Below are 17,286 nucleotides of genomic sequence, written 5' to 3' on the forward strand. Positions count from 1 at the left end.
CCTCTTCCTATAAAGAGGATGTTCTTGATCCTCTTTGGCAGCATGCTATGGAAGAAGAACTATTTGCATTGCACAAAACTAATACTTGGGAATTAGTACATCTTCCTCCTGGAAAACGTGTTATTGGGTCTCGTTGGGTATACACGATCAAAACTAAGTCTGATGGGTCATTTGAGCGCTACAAAGCATGTCTTGTTGCTAAGAGTTTCTCTCAACAATATGGTATGGATTATGAAGAAACTTTTGCTCTTGTAACCAAGATGACCGCTATTCGTACTCTTATTGCAGTTGCATCTATTCGTCAATGACATATTTTCCAAATGGATGTCAAAAATGTTTTTTTAAATGGTGAGATTCATGAAGAAGTCTATATGATCCCTCCACAAGGAGTTTCTCATAATCAAGGGGAAGTATGTAAGTTAAAAAAGACTCTATATGGTCTTAAAGAGGCTCCTCGGGCTTGGTTTGAGAAATTCTCTATTGTGATCACTTTTCTTGGTTTTCGCTCTAGTGAACATGATTCTGCATTGTTTATAAGGTCCACCACTTATGGTCGCATTATACTTTCTCTATATGTTGATGATATGATTATTACAGGTGATGGTGTTTGTGGAATCAATGAGTTGAAATTGCAGTTAGCCAAACAGTTTGAGATGAAGGACTTGGGAACTCTTCGTTATTTCTTGGGGATTGAAGTTGCCTACATTCCTATAGGCTACCTTCTTTCCCAATCCAAGTACATTTCCAACATTCTTGGCCAAGCTCGTCTTTCTGATACTAGAGCAGTAGATACTTCTCTTGAGTTGAATGTGAAATATGCTCCCTCGGATGGTGTTCCTTTACCAGATTCCACTTTGTATCGTACTTTGGTTGGCAACTTAGTGTATCTTACAATTATCAGACCTGGCATTGCTTATGTTGTTCATGTTGTTAGTCAGTTTGTTGTCTCTCCCACTACAGTACAATGGGCAACAGTTATTCGAAATTCTTCGTTATCTTCGAGGAACTCAATTTCAAAGTCTTTTCTTTTCATCGTCATCCTCATTAGAGTTACGAGCTTATTCTGATGCTGATTGGGCTGGTGATACCACTGATCGTAAATCCACCACAGGGTTTTGTGGAATCAATGAGTTGAAATTGCAGTTAGCCAAACAGTTTGAGATGAAGGACTTGGGAACTCTTCGTTATTTCTTGGGGATTGAAGTTGCCTACATTCCTATAGGCTACCTTCTTTCCCAATCCAAGTACATTTCCAACATTCTTGGCCAAGCTCGTCTTTCTGATACTAGAGCAGTAGATACTTCTCTTGAGTTGAATGTGAAATATGCTCCCTCGGATGGTGTTCCTTTACCAGATTCCACTTTGTATCGTACTTTGGTTGGCAACTTAGTGTATCTTACAATTATCAGACCTGGCATTGCTTATGTTGTTCATGTTGTTAGTCAGTTTGTTGTCTCTCCCACTACAGTACAATGGGCAACAGTTATTCGAAATTCTTCGTTATCTTCGAGGAACTCAATTTCAAAGCCTTCTCTTTCCATCGTCATCCTCATTAGAGTTACAACCTTATTCTGATGATGATTGGACTAGTGACACCACAGATCGTATATCCACCACGTGGTTTTGTATTTTTCTTGGAGACTCTCTTATTTCTTGGAAGAGTAAGAAACAAGACATTGTATCTCGCTCCTCTACAGAAGTTGCGTATTGTGCTATGGCATCCATTACCGCTGAAATAATTTGGTTGCGTTGGCTTTTGTCTGATATGGGTATCTCTCTTTCTGAGCCAACTCCGATGCACTGCGATAACAAGAGTGTTATTCAAATTGCTCACAACTCGGTCTTTCATGAACGCACCAAACACATTGAGATTGATTGTCATCTTACTCGTCATCATCTTCAACATGGAACCATTACTCTACCGTTTGTCTCTTCTTCTTTACAGATTGTTGATTTGTTCACCAAGATGCATTTCATTAAACGTTTCCGTTTTTTAGTTGACAAACTCTCGATGCTCCATGTTAATGCATCGTGAGTTTGAGGGGAAATGTTAGATAATATTATTATATATTAGTAGTAAGGGTATTTTAGACATTTCAATTTTTTTTGTATATATACTCATTATAACTCTATTGACTCAAGTTCGGCTCATTCTATATTATGAAACCCTCGAGTGGTTGCCTCTCTTCTTCCTCTTTTCATTGTTAACATCAAGGAATCTACTATCGATCATTATTTTGTCAACTTTGTTCGGTAAACTTCAAGAGCACTAACAAGGGTTAAATATATTGATATCGCTTGAAGAAAAAGAGCACAAAAGAGGAAAGAAGAGTATTACTCTAACTAGCTCATCATCAAAATCTAAAAATGTAGAAGAATCAGACAATGATGAAACAAATCAATTTTGCTCAAGTGATGATAAGGTGAGTCTTTTGGAGGTACAATAAATTTCTTAGAAGAAAATGAATGAACAAAAAATGAGAAGTTCTACACCATATTGAAGAATTCAAGTAAGAAGTGAGTTAACAACTCATTAATTATGTGTTATGAGTGCAGGAAATTTGGTCATGTGAAAATGGATTGTCCGAACTACATAAAGAAGATAAAAAAGTACGAGAAGAAATGTAAAAATGATGAAAATGTGAAATAGTTTATATAGTATATGAAGAAAGTAATAAAAATTCAAGTGAAAGTTCTGATAATAATCATGTCGTAAACTTTTATCTTATGACTAAACATCATAAAAGAAGAGGTAAATGATGATAAAAACTTTTTACTTATGAAGAACTTTATGAGAAAACAAAAAGAGTTATCAAACAAATGTATAAATATGTTTTTGGTCCCAGTAAATATAACAATTTTTAGTTTTAGTCATTGTAAATTTTTTTGTTTGGATTTCATCTATATAATATCAGAAAAATTTATTTTTGGTCTCAAGTGGACGTTATAAAAATCGTTAATTGACAAAGGAAAAAGTTGATCATATGTTTAAATATGTTTTTGGTCCCTATGAATATAATAATTTTCAATTTTAATCCTTAAAAAATATATATTTAGATTTCATTCTTGCAATATCCAAAAACTTTATTTTTAGTTTTTAACATCATATGGTCCTTACAAAAAAAGTGAGTAGACAAATAAAGTAAAAATGGATCAATCTTAACACTCCAATGAAAATATTTATTACGTAAATTCAACATGTAATTCATGGGAGGAAGGTGTCTTTGGTGGCCGCCACCAATCTCAACATATTTTTATCCCTGCAAATTACTTCCGAACATATGATAGGGTTGATGATTTCTGAATCCACCAATAGTTGATTTAAGTATACACAAACCAAAAAAATAAAATATGAGAGAATATAACTTCAATCTAGAGGTATACCTTTAAAATAAACTTGCTTAAACACGTACCTCATATTGGATCTTTAGATTATGACTGGACTTCGGATTTTAGTCCATATCACTTCGTCCTATAAAAATTAGATTTGGTACCCTTAGAGTTGTTCAAAAACCTAATTTTATCCCTACTATTTCTACTTTCTCTCATTGAAAATTTTTGGACCCATTTTATACACTCACAAATATGAATTTTTTTGTTAGTATATTATATTTCAAAAATCCAGATTATAAATTTACGCATTAGAAATTTAAAAAAAAAACTAAAACAAAATTAAACATATTAAAAATTTTGTTTTCGATTTGATCATTTATTTAATTTGATTACAAAAAATAAAAAATGTAAAGGATAAAAATATGAGTTTATGTGAATACTTGAGTTATAAATTTGATGAAATTTGCATTATATTGAAGATGATAATTAATTTTATGAATTTTGTTTGAAAATTTTGATGAATTTTGATTAAAAAAATGATAACATTGTTAACATTTTAAAACATAAAAGATCAAATTAGTTACTTAAAATTAAATAAATGACCAAATAAAAAAAAAAACTGAATTGTTATCTGAAATTAAGTTAAAGGACTGCATAAGCAATTATGCCTATAAAATTTGAAGTGAAAATAGTATAATGTTGTCTTTGAACCCATATAGATATACCTTTGGTATTTTGTTCATAACTTTCTTCATATATGGTGTTTTAAGCTGACTTCTATCTCATTAGAAAATAGACTTAATTACCTACAAAATAGGCATTGATTTCACTATTTTTCATTGCGAAGTAATAGAGAAAATTGAGTTACAAGTTAGCAAATAATCAATTGTTCAGTTTTTGTATTTGTATACCTTATTTTTTAAAACTGGATTAATTGAATGTCCATTATGCAGAATAAAAATTATATTTATAAACTAAACATCTAATGTTTTCCAAAATATTATCGTTTATTGAAATTTGACTTCGTTTGATATTTTAATCAAATTACCAAAATTATAGTGTTTTGTGCATAAAAAAACTATGACCTAACTAAGCTAAAATGTGTATAACAGAAGCAATAAAAATCAGTTTTTAGTGAAATTAATTTAACTGAAAAGCTTATTCCTATTACTTTGTCATTGTAAATTTTTATAAGTTTATATTAAATTTATATTATTTTTTTGTTGTGATTTTATGAAGTGGATTATTCTATATTATAAGTTGTTATGCATTAATCATCTTGAAATATTTATATCTTGAGTTAGAAAACTCATTTTTTAGTGAAATCAATTACGTTTGAAAGCTTAAATATAACACTATTTTCCTGAAAGTTTGATGTTAATACATGTTGTGTTTGTATGTATATATGTATACATTCATATATGAATTTTATGTTAAGCGCATATAGAGTTGTGTGAATGAAGTAAATGATTACTCATATGTTATCATTAGATGTATATTGTATTATTATTATTATTATTTGTTGTTGTTGTTGTTGTTGTTGTTGTTGTTGTTGTTGTTGTTGTTGTTGTTGTTGTTGTTGTTGTTGTTGTTGTTGTTGTTGTTGTTGTTGTTGTTGTTGTTGTTGTTGTTGTTGTTGTTGTTGTTGTTGTTGTTGTTGTTGTTGTTGTTGTTGTTGTTGTTGTTGTTGTTGTTGTTGTTGTTGTTGTTGTTGTTGTTGTTGTTGTTGTTGTTGTTGTTGTTGTTGTTGTTGTTGTTGTTGTTGTTGTTGTTGTTGTTGTTGTTGTTGTTGTTGTTGTTGTTGTTGTTGTTGTTGTTGTTGTTGTTGTTGTTGTTGTTGTTGTTGTTGTTGTTGTTGTTGTTGTTGTTGTTGTTGTTGTTGTTGTTGTTGTTGTTGTTGTTGTTGTTGTTGTTGTTGTTGTTGTTGTTGTTGTTGTTGTTGTTGTTATTATTATTATTATTGTTGTTGTTGTTGTTGTTGTTGTTGTTGTTGTTGTTGTTGTTGTTGTTGTTGTTGTTGTTGTTGTTGTTGTTGTTGTTGTTGTTGTTGTTGTTGTTGTTGTTGTTATTATTATTATATATGGTTCACTCTAGCTAGATGAATTCTCTATCTATATACGACGAGAGCGAGGAGTAAGCAAGGATAAGTGAGACACTACTTACGGACTTGATTATGTTTAATTTTACCAAAAGATGTTATTCAAGTAGAGGATGTTGAGTGAAACTAATATAGTCTTTATGATTTACTTGTTTTGTTGAGTTTAAGTCATTAGACTACTCATGTCTAGTGACTTAAAGTGTTTGAAAGATTTGAGGCTAGAGGTAGATGATATATTTGAATATAGCTTACGAATAAATAAATTGATGTATAGTTTGCCGAGAGAATTTTCTATGGTTAATACACTGACATGACTAAGAAACATCAATAACTGTTTTATTTTAAATCCATGTTACTGAATTTTATGCTCACTATATTGAGGGTGATGTTTTTCAAGTGATAGGTAAACATTGAAAGTTGTATCCGAATTTGCTCATCAGTCCTTCAATGTAATGAGTTGGAGTCGAACCATATCTTAAAATAAATTAAAGTCATAGTTTAATTAAGTTATACTCGAAAGTTGTTTAAAAGTTTGAAAGTATTTTAACATTTCAAATTATTTCAAAATTTACAAAAGAATTTCTCTTTTATTTGCAAACACTTAAATATTTATGAATTAAAAATTTCAGTTTCATTGTGTACATTTTCTTACAGATTCATGTTAAATTTTAGGCGTTCCAAGAAATTAAGTTTTAAGAATATAAAATCCAATTTTCTAATTTGGGCGTTTTTGATGCTACTGTCTGTCTTTTAGAAAATAATACCTACATGTTTGTTGCATTTGCAAGAGTATCGAATTTTTCTGAAAAAGGAATTTATTTTATTTACAGAATTCCCGTATTTTTTTAAAGATATTGTTACTATTTAAAAAATAAAAAATAAAAAGTATACTGCAAGTTATGGCATTTGGTTCCAATTGCACTTTATGTTAACCACAAGGAACCCAGAGAGGACCACCCTCTTTCCGTTCTGCCATATATCTTCGAGAAATTCTCTTCTATTTAAAAGAGAACATTAGTATATGTAATGTGTATGTAAAGAATATATCCAGAATGGGCTTTTGGCTTTGGAGTTTTCACCTTTTGAATTTTATAAGGCAAACGATATGATTCATTCTAGATTTCTTCTATTTTTTATACTTTTGTGATTCCTAAGAATACCTTTAGTTTTTTTATTATTCACAAGATTTAGTGTAACCTGAAATTTTCAATCAATATCCCATCGTTCCCTCAATAACAGTTATATTTCCAGAAAAATAATTTGTGTGATTTTTAGTTTTTAATATAATTTTAATTTTTTTTAATTGTATCATCATATTAAAATCATCTATATCATTCATAATTTATTATTCTTCTACTTAGTTTTACGATTTTATAATTAAAATACTCCGATGGTTAATAAAAATAATTTAATAAAATCACTATTATTTTTTTTCATTTAATATATTTTATTAATATGTTTAAAATGATTAAATACGACTCTTATTTTGAGACAAAGGAGTAGACATGCAGCGGAGTGAATTTTATTTCTCTATCTACACCTAATTAATCGGAGAAAATTTATACCCACTTCTTATCGAGTGTGAAATTTAAGTTCATATCCTTGCCCGAGACGCAATTCGAATTTTCTGGCCCACACTCACACTCATTTATATATATAAAATAATAAATTAAAAAAATCATATTTATTATAATTAATATAATAAAATAATAATCATCATACAAAATAAAATAAAAAATATTAAAATCATATTTTCTACAAAGAGGAGATTATAATTTTTATTATTTAAAAAAATATTAAATATTTACATTTATATAAAAAATATTAAATATTTACATGTATATAAACAGTAAAAATGACATCAGTATTATTAGTGAGGTGAGTTTGGGACAATTGTATGGTAGATATCAACACCTTAAAATCTGTCTCCACCCCAAATTTTAATTTTAAGAAAAATTTGCACCCGCAACTAATCAAAATTGTTTCCCCTATCCAAATTGGGACGGGTTCGAATGGGTATATACATATGCAAATTTTGTTGTCATCACTATTTGAAAGAGTATAACGATGTGTAACCGTTGCGGCCATTTTGTTTTTACCAAAATACCTTTTAGGTTTTGACAATAAACAAAGAACACCTATTAAATTAAAGAAGCCTATTTTTGCAAATCCTACACCTTCATGGGGTAAGAAAAGCCGTCTAAAAAAATGAAGAAAGTCGTTGTTTTACAAAAGGTGAAGAAATGTTTAATAGAAAATTTAAGCTCTTATTATTGGTAAAACACTTTACAATTGAGCAAAATGCAGAGTCATCACCGTCCTTGTTAAGACATTGTGTAGAGAAAGATTGCATTCAATTTATATATATGATTTTATTTTCCCCTATTCCCAAAATATGCACTATGCCCATTAATCATCCAATTTTCTTCTTTCTTCGTTGCTAAGAAAAACACACTCATTGAATTTCTAAAAAAGAAAAATGCTTTATACTTGTTCATTTTGTTCCATCCCGTGCCAAATGTATCCCAATTTCTTTTTGTAGTCGAAAGATCAGACTAATAAAGGTGTGCATGATCCTTTAGAAAAGGTGATTCAATTTTGAAATCGAATATTTGAGTCAAGGTCAAAAACTCCCAAAACAATTTTCCAAAAACTAAGTTCACAATGAATGGTAATTTTATGGGTACATTAATTCTTCTATTTTGGATAGCAAGAATCACGAGGGTCCTTAGTGGGAAATTAAATGGTGCCCCTTTTATAAACTTTGTTAGATATTAGATATATGAGTTCGATGCACTATTAGGGATAAAAAAAAGGTTCACAAAGGTTCTTTTGAAAGTGCCTTATACTCTTGATGATAATGATTGTTGAAGTGAGTGGATATGCTATACATCTTGTTTGTATATATTAGACAAAACTTGTATTAATCTTGAAAGAAATGTTTTTTGCGATACACTTGATTGACAAATTAATTAGAAAATAGTGAAACATTCAAGTAGTACTTGAATTTATTTATAATTTATTATTTTCGATTTCAATTTTATCTTTTATTATTTTATAACAATTTTCTATTGATCATTTAGAATAAAAACAAAATGACACTTTAAACCATTCTATCCCAATTCTTATATAGAATAATTGTATATTTTAGATAAGATCGATTAATTATACCAATTATATAGTAATCTATAAAACATAAATAAAATTTATTATTGAAAATATTAATAAATAATAACAAATATTATCTCATTTTATTTATTTACTATTGTTCAAAATATTTTAATTTTTAAGTTGATAAATAATTTGAGTAAATTAAATATATAGAGTAATGACTATTTCAAACTAATAATATATATTTATAATAGGTTTCTATTAAAATCATACAAATATGTCATTTTATATTTATAGTTAGATTAACAATTACTAATATCACGTTAGTCTGAATTTATTTTATGTTGGTCTAGATATAGCTAAAACATGTATGATTCATGCAAGATCTAAAGTTATAAAGATGTAGGTTGAAAAATGTGGTTAGAAGAAAGAAAAAAAAAACTAAAAATAGTCCCAAAAAAATTATCTAAAAGAGATTAATCGTCGATAAAAAATAAAAATAATACTTTTTTAAAACATTTTAAATGAATTAATCCGGTCAATTATTTCATTAATTTTAAACTACTAACTATAACCTATAAGCTAGGTTTTCAATTATTAAGTAGCATATGACCAATTTTGTCAAATAGATCAGCTCTTTTAGGGGTACGTAGCCCTTTCTTACCACAAAAAATTTAGAAGCATAGCTCTTTTACAATTATAGAAGACCCTATGATAGCATTTGACATGGAGGTACACGTGAACCCAATGACTATTATTCCCTCATGAATATAGTCAACCACTCAATTGATTATTTCACGTAAATAAATAGTAAAAGTGTATAAATAAAAACAGGAAGTTAATTTTTTTTTAGATATTTTTATTAAATATTGATATTTGATATATATATATATATAATTATTAATGTAAAATAAAAAATAAAAAATTAAAGATGAAGCATATAATATTAATTGAAATATACAATTAAAAAAAATAATTAATGTTAATGTTACATTATAACTTAAAAAGAACTATTAATTTTAAGATAATTTATTTTATAAATAATTTATTTATTATGAGACGAAATTTAATCTATTTTGATAAAACAAAACTATAGTATTTTTCAACCTTTGTTCTTTTTATGTTCTAAATATCTTTTGACGAATTGTTAAACTTGAAACAAAACATAATTAATTATGTTGCAACTTTATTATTCACCAACCTAAATTTTTTTAATATATTTATATTGCGAGAAAATTGTATAACCTATATAATTACTTTAAAGTTCATTAAATTCATAAAATGATAAGTTTATATAAGATAAATATTTTTACGAGGTGTCAACTCAATGATAAAAATTATATTTATAATCTCAAAGAATTAGTAAGAAATTGTATTTGTAATTTCAAAGAATAAAATTTAAATTACATTTAAAATAATTATAAAATAGTTATCAGTGTCATTATTATTATTATTAAAAATAATTTCTTCTTTTTTTTCTTTTAAAAAAAAGTATAAGATGGATATTAAATATAAGATTAAACAGAATTATATATTCTGTTTTATTCTCCTAGCCCAACATCATAATATGACTCATAGTCTCTTACAAAACACCTTAAACCTACAAAACTCTGTCTATGTCTAGTTTTTGAAAGTAGTTCAAAAAGTAGATCCATGTAAACACAAAGAAGCCAATTAGCATAATTGCATTATTATTACATGATGGAACATGCATTAGGGTTTTCATCACTAAAAAGATTAGTGAGTTTCTCATCCATAGCATTTGGACTAGGTAGTGCTTGCATTGTGTTTTTGACATAACCAGGTGGTGCCTTTTTGTCATATGCTTGTGCTATATAAGGATAAGCTACCAAGTTGTAGGGAATATAAGGCCAAAACTCTGCTCTTTTTCCAGTGCTCTGTATTTTCTTCAAAACCCTATTTCCGTCAACATATCCTGAAACACTTACTTTGCTTTCCTTTCTATTCACCTCTACTTGCTTCACACCTGTATGGTTCTTAAATTTTTTAGACTTCATTTCTAGTACAATTGCATATTTTTAATTAAAAAAATATCTACACTTAAATTAATTACTTATAAATATATGATTTTAATTCAATTTAGTAAATATTTAATTTAAATCACGTTAGAAAATGTGATTAATTATATAGTGAGTTAATCATATTTTTACACATAATTGATCCGATGTTACACAAGTATAAAAAATAAATATCCATATATTATTATTATCGAATTTATTATTGTAGATGCAAAATAAGTTTCAATAGAATTTATTTTACATCTAAAAGTGAACTCTAGTTTAAAGTCAAGATTTGAAATTTTTGTCTTTAAATTTTTAATTTATTATTTAATTTATTTTTACGTGTATTTAAGTATAATTTCATTTATATTCAATTTAATTTTAATAAAATACTAGTAAACAAGTGAAAATTAAAAGCATTTTGCAAATCTTACCAACTTTTTTAAATAATAACCTCTTAAAAGTTAAAAAAAACTTTCATGTCTCAAATTTTCCTTAGCTCTTTGTTTCAATTTCTTTTAAAATTTCTAAGATTTTTTTAATAAATGGTGGAAAATAAAGTTTTGGTACCAAAAACTTGAATTTAACTCCATTTACAATAAATTTTTTAATTTTTTCAAAATGACCAAGAACATTATTAACATGAATACCTTATGGATTTGATCGTTCACGGACACAGTTAGGTTTATTGGTATATAATAATATGTTTCATTTATTATGGTACTGTGTGTCTTTGAATGATTGGTAAAACAAGAAAAAGCGTTGAAAAATTTATTGTTCTACTCTACTCTATCCTCGTGAAGCATCACAACTTTTGTAGGACAATTACAGGAATCCTATAATTTTGTTTCAAAAAACGTTTCATTGTTTAATATATTCTCTCCATGCTAATGTTAGGTGTATTTGGCAGTATGAAAAACATAAATGTAGTTTTCCACTCTCCACCTCTCAAACAATTTTTTGTACCTTTATTAAATGACTCTTCTACTCCTACCTCACCAAATTATGCCATTTTGTTAATACAAGAATGTAAAAATTAAATGCAATCAAAGTAGCTCACTTTGTAAAGCATATTGTTGGAATTGTGACATGGAGAAACAAGATTCAATCTCCACAAAATTTTAGAGTAAAGATTAGTATTGCTACCGCGATCTACTGAGATTTAATTCTTATTATTTGAATTTGTTATCTAAAAAAAATAATTAATAAAAAAAGTTTCACAACTAATCTAAAATATTTAAGCTATATTGGAGAGCCAACCAACTTTAAGTACATGATGACAAAAGAAAAATAGTGTAAACATTGAAATAACACAAAACATAACATGAGAGAGAGAAGAAAACATTTGAAGTATGGTTTATTATTTGCCAATTAAAAGATGAAAATACTAAAGTTTATTCCATTTTTGTTAAGAAAAAACCAACATGCTTGAGAAATGCAATTATTTTTTTTAATATAACTTTGTATTTTTGGAAGATAGTAATGCTATAAAGCAAGAAAGAGAGACAAATATGAACCTTTCATGTAAGCAACAGAATTCCTAACTCTTCTTTCACACCCATCACAGTCCATTTTCACTTTGATTTCAACTGTCTACAAGAGAAACAACAAGCACAAATAAATAAAAATAAAAAAAATTAAAATCATGTTACATAACAAGTCATGTAAAAATTGGATGAATCCGGATTCTCTACTGTAACAGGAACAGTATAGTGTTGCAGCTGTAAAAATCATTTTTACAGCTGTACTACTGTACTGTTGCAGTTGCAGAGAATCCAAACACGAAATTGAATAAATAGATAAGACTCAAAACTGATGAAAACCTGCATTGGTTTGCGTTTCTTTCTAGTTATTGGAGACACAGAAAAATAATCTGAAAGTTTATCAAGAACACCCATGTTTTCTATTTTGGTTCTTCTTCCAACAAAGAAACAGAACAGAACAACTCTGTTTTTGTATGTGAGAGAGAGAATAGGGAAAATGGCTTATATTATATGTTGTTTAGGACAAGAAAATTGGGGTACAAAATTGTACGTTTATAAGGGAAGTGTTTCCTTTATATAGCCAACAATGTTGTGTGTCCAAATTGTGTTAATATTTAATTAATTAATATATAAAAAATGGTTACCTTAGTATGCTGTCCCACAAGCACAGATAATATGTCTTGATATTTAATTTAATACTATATAGTAAAACATTGCTCATAATGAGTCACAAATAATTATTGACTTACGATGTCCAACTAACAAAAAATATGTATCTTATAAAAAAATAAAAAAATTATATCTCTAAAAAAACACCAAGCCGTGTCGATTTTGGGGTAATTAGCTGGATGTGAGCTCAACCAAAAGGGGAATACAGATCAGATATTTGAATTGCTAAATTACTGATCAGATAATGATCTAGTTGGGAGGTTGTAAAATTAAGGGGTTCAATCTAATGATCTAAGTAGGCAATGTTAATTAGTCTGGTTCAAGTCAAGTAATTGTTGAACTTTAGTAAATCAAAAATCATTCTATCATTGATTAGATTTTATTTGCCTCTTGGTTGAGTTTTAGAGTATCATGGTCTATTTTTATTGAAAATCAAATAATTAAAACAAAAAATGTAATTGATCCAAATGGTTGAATTTATAGGGTTTACTCTGTAATATTATTGAAAATAATTTATGACATATTTATAAGCTGTTTTTAATTTATAATTTGTATAAAAATAATTTGACTTTATTTTATCTTGTGTTGTAAAAATAACTCATACATTAGTATTATGCTATAAACACTTATGTTATAAGATGATTGTCTAAACATGAGCTAAATGTAAAGAAAGTGGAAATTCGAACTTACACCTCAATATATCATATATCATAACAACATATCAAATGTATTAGGGGTCTACATGACCCAATCCGTTCTATAAACTCATCCTGGCCCATATGCAATGAGTTGGGTCTGATCCGATCCTAAAAAATACAAGAATAAGATAGAGATTGTAACATCCCGCTTTTTTGAGACATTAACTAACGAAATTTTAAACGTAAAAATACATATTCGTTTTTATTTATTTATGATTATCTTAAATACTCATTTATCTTAAAATCAATTAATAATATTTTTAGTTATATTTTACAAATAAAGAATCAAAGTATTTACAATCACTAAAAGTAAATTTAATACGTTAAACAAAAGAAACTCTTAGAGTCAAAACTATTGATGTTTTACTACCCAAATATAAATCCTAGTTGGTCATAAACTTTGGACTTGTGGAAAACTCACCCAACAAGTCTAACCCCAACACAAGTCTAACCGCATGTTATTGTACTTCCTCGCATTTCTCCTATTGGGTTGACCGTGACATTATTCACTCAAGTAACACTATATGCGACTTCCTGTCAAATGTAAGAGTTATCTCCAAATAACAAATACAGAGCAAATATGCATGCATATATAGTTGTTATAACAAAAATATAAATAAATCATATATTTCATTTAACAGTTAAAAATCACAACGCACCAAAGATACAAATCAACCAAAATGCACAATCTATTTGTTAGACTATATGTCAATGCATGATCCAGGAATATCACCTCCCCCGCAAGGGCTTCGTGGGTCCTTCCAAGCAACACCACTAACTCAAAATCCCCGCAAGGATATGTGGGCTCCAACCAATTATGGACGCACCACCAACTATGGGCTCCAACCAATTATGGACGCACCACACAACTATGAGTGCATGAATGTAGACACTTTTATTAGTAACAATATAGATCACTCAACCAGAGCGTCCAAAATCATTCAACCTTGTTCTAAACCAACCTAGTTTAGACCCAAAGTAATCACCTTGAATAACCACAACATGTCAAGCACAACCATTATAACAACGTATCACATAACGTTCATTTTCCACAATTTGGACATGTCAAACACAACCATTATTAATATTCATTTTGAAGATAACACACAAATAGAACCAATACACAACATCACTGTACATTTATATCACATATAATTCAAGTAGGAAAGCGAATGAAGTGATGCCCTTACCGTTACTAAAGTTGTATTTAGAATTATGCTTCACAAACTCTTGTCTCACTCATTTCACACCTGCTGCTGTGCGAGCACGATTTCTCCCTCCCTGAACATCGTTTCGCCGATCCAACCGTTGAAAACGTGGATCTGAATGTTGCGAACCTTCTGTCCACAAATCAGCCCGATCCAACGGTTGAAAAATGCGCAATCAATATTTTTCTGATACTGATTTAACAAATTCGGGAATAGAATTACTCCTCCCTTTTCTCTTTTGGTGGTTGCCTTTTCTATAAAAATGGTCTCCCTCTCCCGTTTTGTTTTATTCATTTTTATGGGTAACTGATATTAAATGGATATTAAGTGAGGAAAATGGAGAACGTAGTAATAAGTGAGGAACGTCATATTAAATTAAATGGGAAAAGTGTGAGTGATATTAAGTGGAAAAAGTGAGGAAGGTGGTATTAAGTGGGAAATGTGTGATATTAAGTGGGGAAAGTGGGGAACGTATATTAAGTGAGGACGTGACATTTCAACTAAGCAATGAAACTTGTTTTTAACGGTTGTCATTTGATGCTTTTATTATTATTATTATTATTATTATTATTATTATTACAAAAAATTAAAATAATATCATCAACAATTATTTCTACACCTAAAATAAAAATATAAAAATAAAATAAAATGACTGATGTTACAGAGACAAAGTAAAAATGATTAGGGTTTGGATTATCCCTTAAGTTATTTGTCCCAAATTACTTTTAACGACATATGATTATTTTATATTATTATTGATTCACTCTCTAAAAATAATTATCAATCAGATCACTAATGTAATAACATAGGATTGATAAAACAATGTTATGAATTACTACTCTTGAATTGATTGACAAATGTTAACTATAGATATCTTGTTGTTAGTTACTTTATGTTTAATTTTTTCTTTGTAAAAAAATGTTTAAGGATTACTATTTGGTGACTGATCTTGGAACCAATTTGATCTCGTCTTTTTTTTATTTCGTCCTTATTGAATCGACAACTCATCAAATTAGGGACTCAAAGTTGATCCAATTAAATGTTGGGACTATGTAAAAGACACATAAACTCCATCTAATTCGTTCTTTGTACATCCATAAATATATAATAAGAGTTTTTTTTATAAATAATTAAAGAAATTTTAGTACACTTTTTTTATTTTATTTATTTATTATAAACATTCTGTTTAATATATTAAAGGAAATGTTAACCAATGCTTAAAGATATTTGTTAAAGATACATAGATAGAATTTTTTTTTTTACTCTACAAAAATAGAAATATTTAAATAGAATGTATTGGAAGTTGTATTTTTTTCTCTTAATTGTATAAAATTTATTATTTTGAATATAAATTTATTATTTTTTATTCTTTAATAAGTGTTTGTCAAAAAATTAAATTCATATCCGCTATAGTTATTATTGATGACATTGACATTTTTAAAATTACAATTAACGAGTCAATTTGTGTCAAGCTTTATCAAATTGGACCAAATCGTGTCAATCTACGTATTTTGTGGGTTTATTTTGACTCGTTAGTCTATTACATTTAGTACATTATAACATTCCATCTAAATATACAACAAACAATTTAGTGACAATTGAGATTTTTTTGTGTGACATCGTTTTGTGAATAATAGTGGAAGACTAAAATCGTGGATTTATGTATAAAGGTGATCAAAGTTATGAGTGAGACAAAATAGATAGACACAAAATGCATTTAAGTCTGGATTAAACTTTATCAAAATTATTATTTTGAGTTTTTGGAATGCAGACTAAACATGTATATATACTTGATTTTTTTTTATTTTTTTTTCAAATGTTTCATCTACTAAACATAATAATATTTGAGACGTTGTTTGACATTAAATGTAGACATCTATCTCAATTAAAATTTAAATTATAATTCGTTACACTATGAAAATCTAGTTCATTCGAAAAAAATCAACTCCGGCTAATCATACACTTTGGGGGTTATTGGTATTTCATGCCACATTTATTGATATTAAATATTATAAATAGTACAATACTCTAAAAAAAAAAGGAAATAGCACAATACTAAGGGGTTTAAAACATTAATGATTTTAATTTAATTGTATGACAAATTTTTAATAAGTTTATAGTCATGAAATACAACTTAGTTGGTAACTTGCAAGAACTAGGGATCAAATTTGAATTTTTCTTACTTATGTGTCTAACCATTAGTTTGCTTGACTTAAAGAAAACCTTATATAGAAACAAAGTAGAGGTATTATGTAATTTATTATATATAAATAAAAAATTATTCATTTCAATATATGGAATATTATTTCACTCATTTTAAAATATTCAAACGAAATTTAATTTATAAAAAATTTCCTTTAGCTTATACCGTTTTTGCATACACCTTTTAATTTGATGTTATGGTGTCTTATTCTTTTATTAGAAAAATTTAAATATTAAGTAAAAATATAATTTTATATTTATTATTTAATTCAATCGTTAATTTTAGAAAATATATTTTTTTTTTATAAAAATAGTTTCATTTGTATATATTATTGTTAAAAAAAAATCATTAGTAACAAATTTACAATCAATCATATGTGTGATATTCAAAGTTGATATATTTAAAAACATTTTTAATTATGCAACAGTTATAATTGATTGACGATATAAATTTTTTTACAC

The 17,286-nt window shown here is 27.7% G+C and overlaps 1 protein-coding gene across 1 annotated transcript; it reads right to left on the reverse strand.

Moving 5' to 3' along the window:
- Positions 1 to 10,047: 10,047 nt before the first annotated feature.
- On the reverse strand, positions 10,048 to 12,585 carry LOC101509944 (heavy metal-associated isoprenylated plant protein 22). The gene is made up of 3 exons (XM_004498270.4): positions 12,387 to 12,585; positions 12,081 to 12,156; positions 10,048 to 10,529 (listed from the first exon to the last, which is right to left on the reverse strand). Exons 1-3 carry the CDS (start codon positions 12,459 to 12,461, stop codon positions 10,237 to 10,239), a joined length of 444 nt encoding a protein of 147 aa, XP_004498327.1. The 5' UTR covers positions 12,462 to 12,585; the 3' UTR covers positions 10,048 to 10,236.
- Positions 12,586 to 17,286: the final 4,701 nt, after the last annotated feature.

The sequence above is a fragment of the Cicer arietinum genome, chromosome 4, assembly GCF_000331145.2.
Source record: "Cicer arietinum cultivar CDC Frontier isolate Library 1 chromosome 4, Cicar.CDCFrontier_v2.0, whole genome shotgun sequence".
NCBI lineage: Eukaryota > Viridiplantae > Streptophyta > Magnoliopsida > Fabales > Fabaceae > Cicer > Cicer arietinum.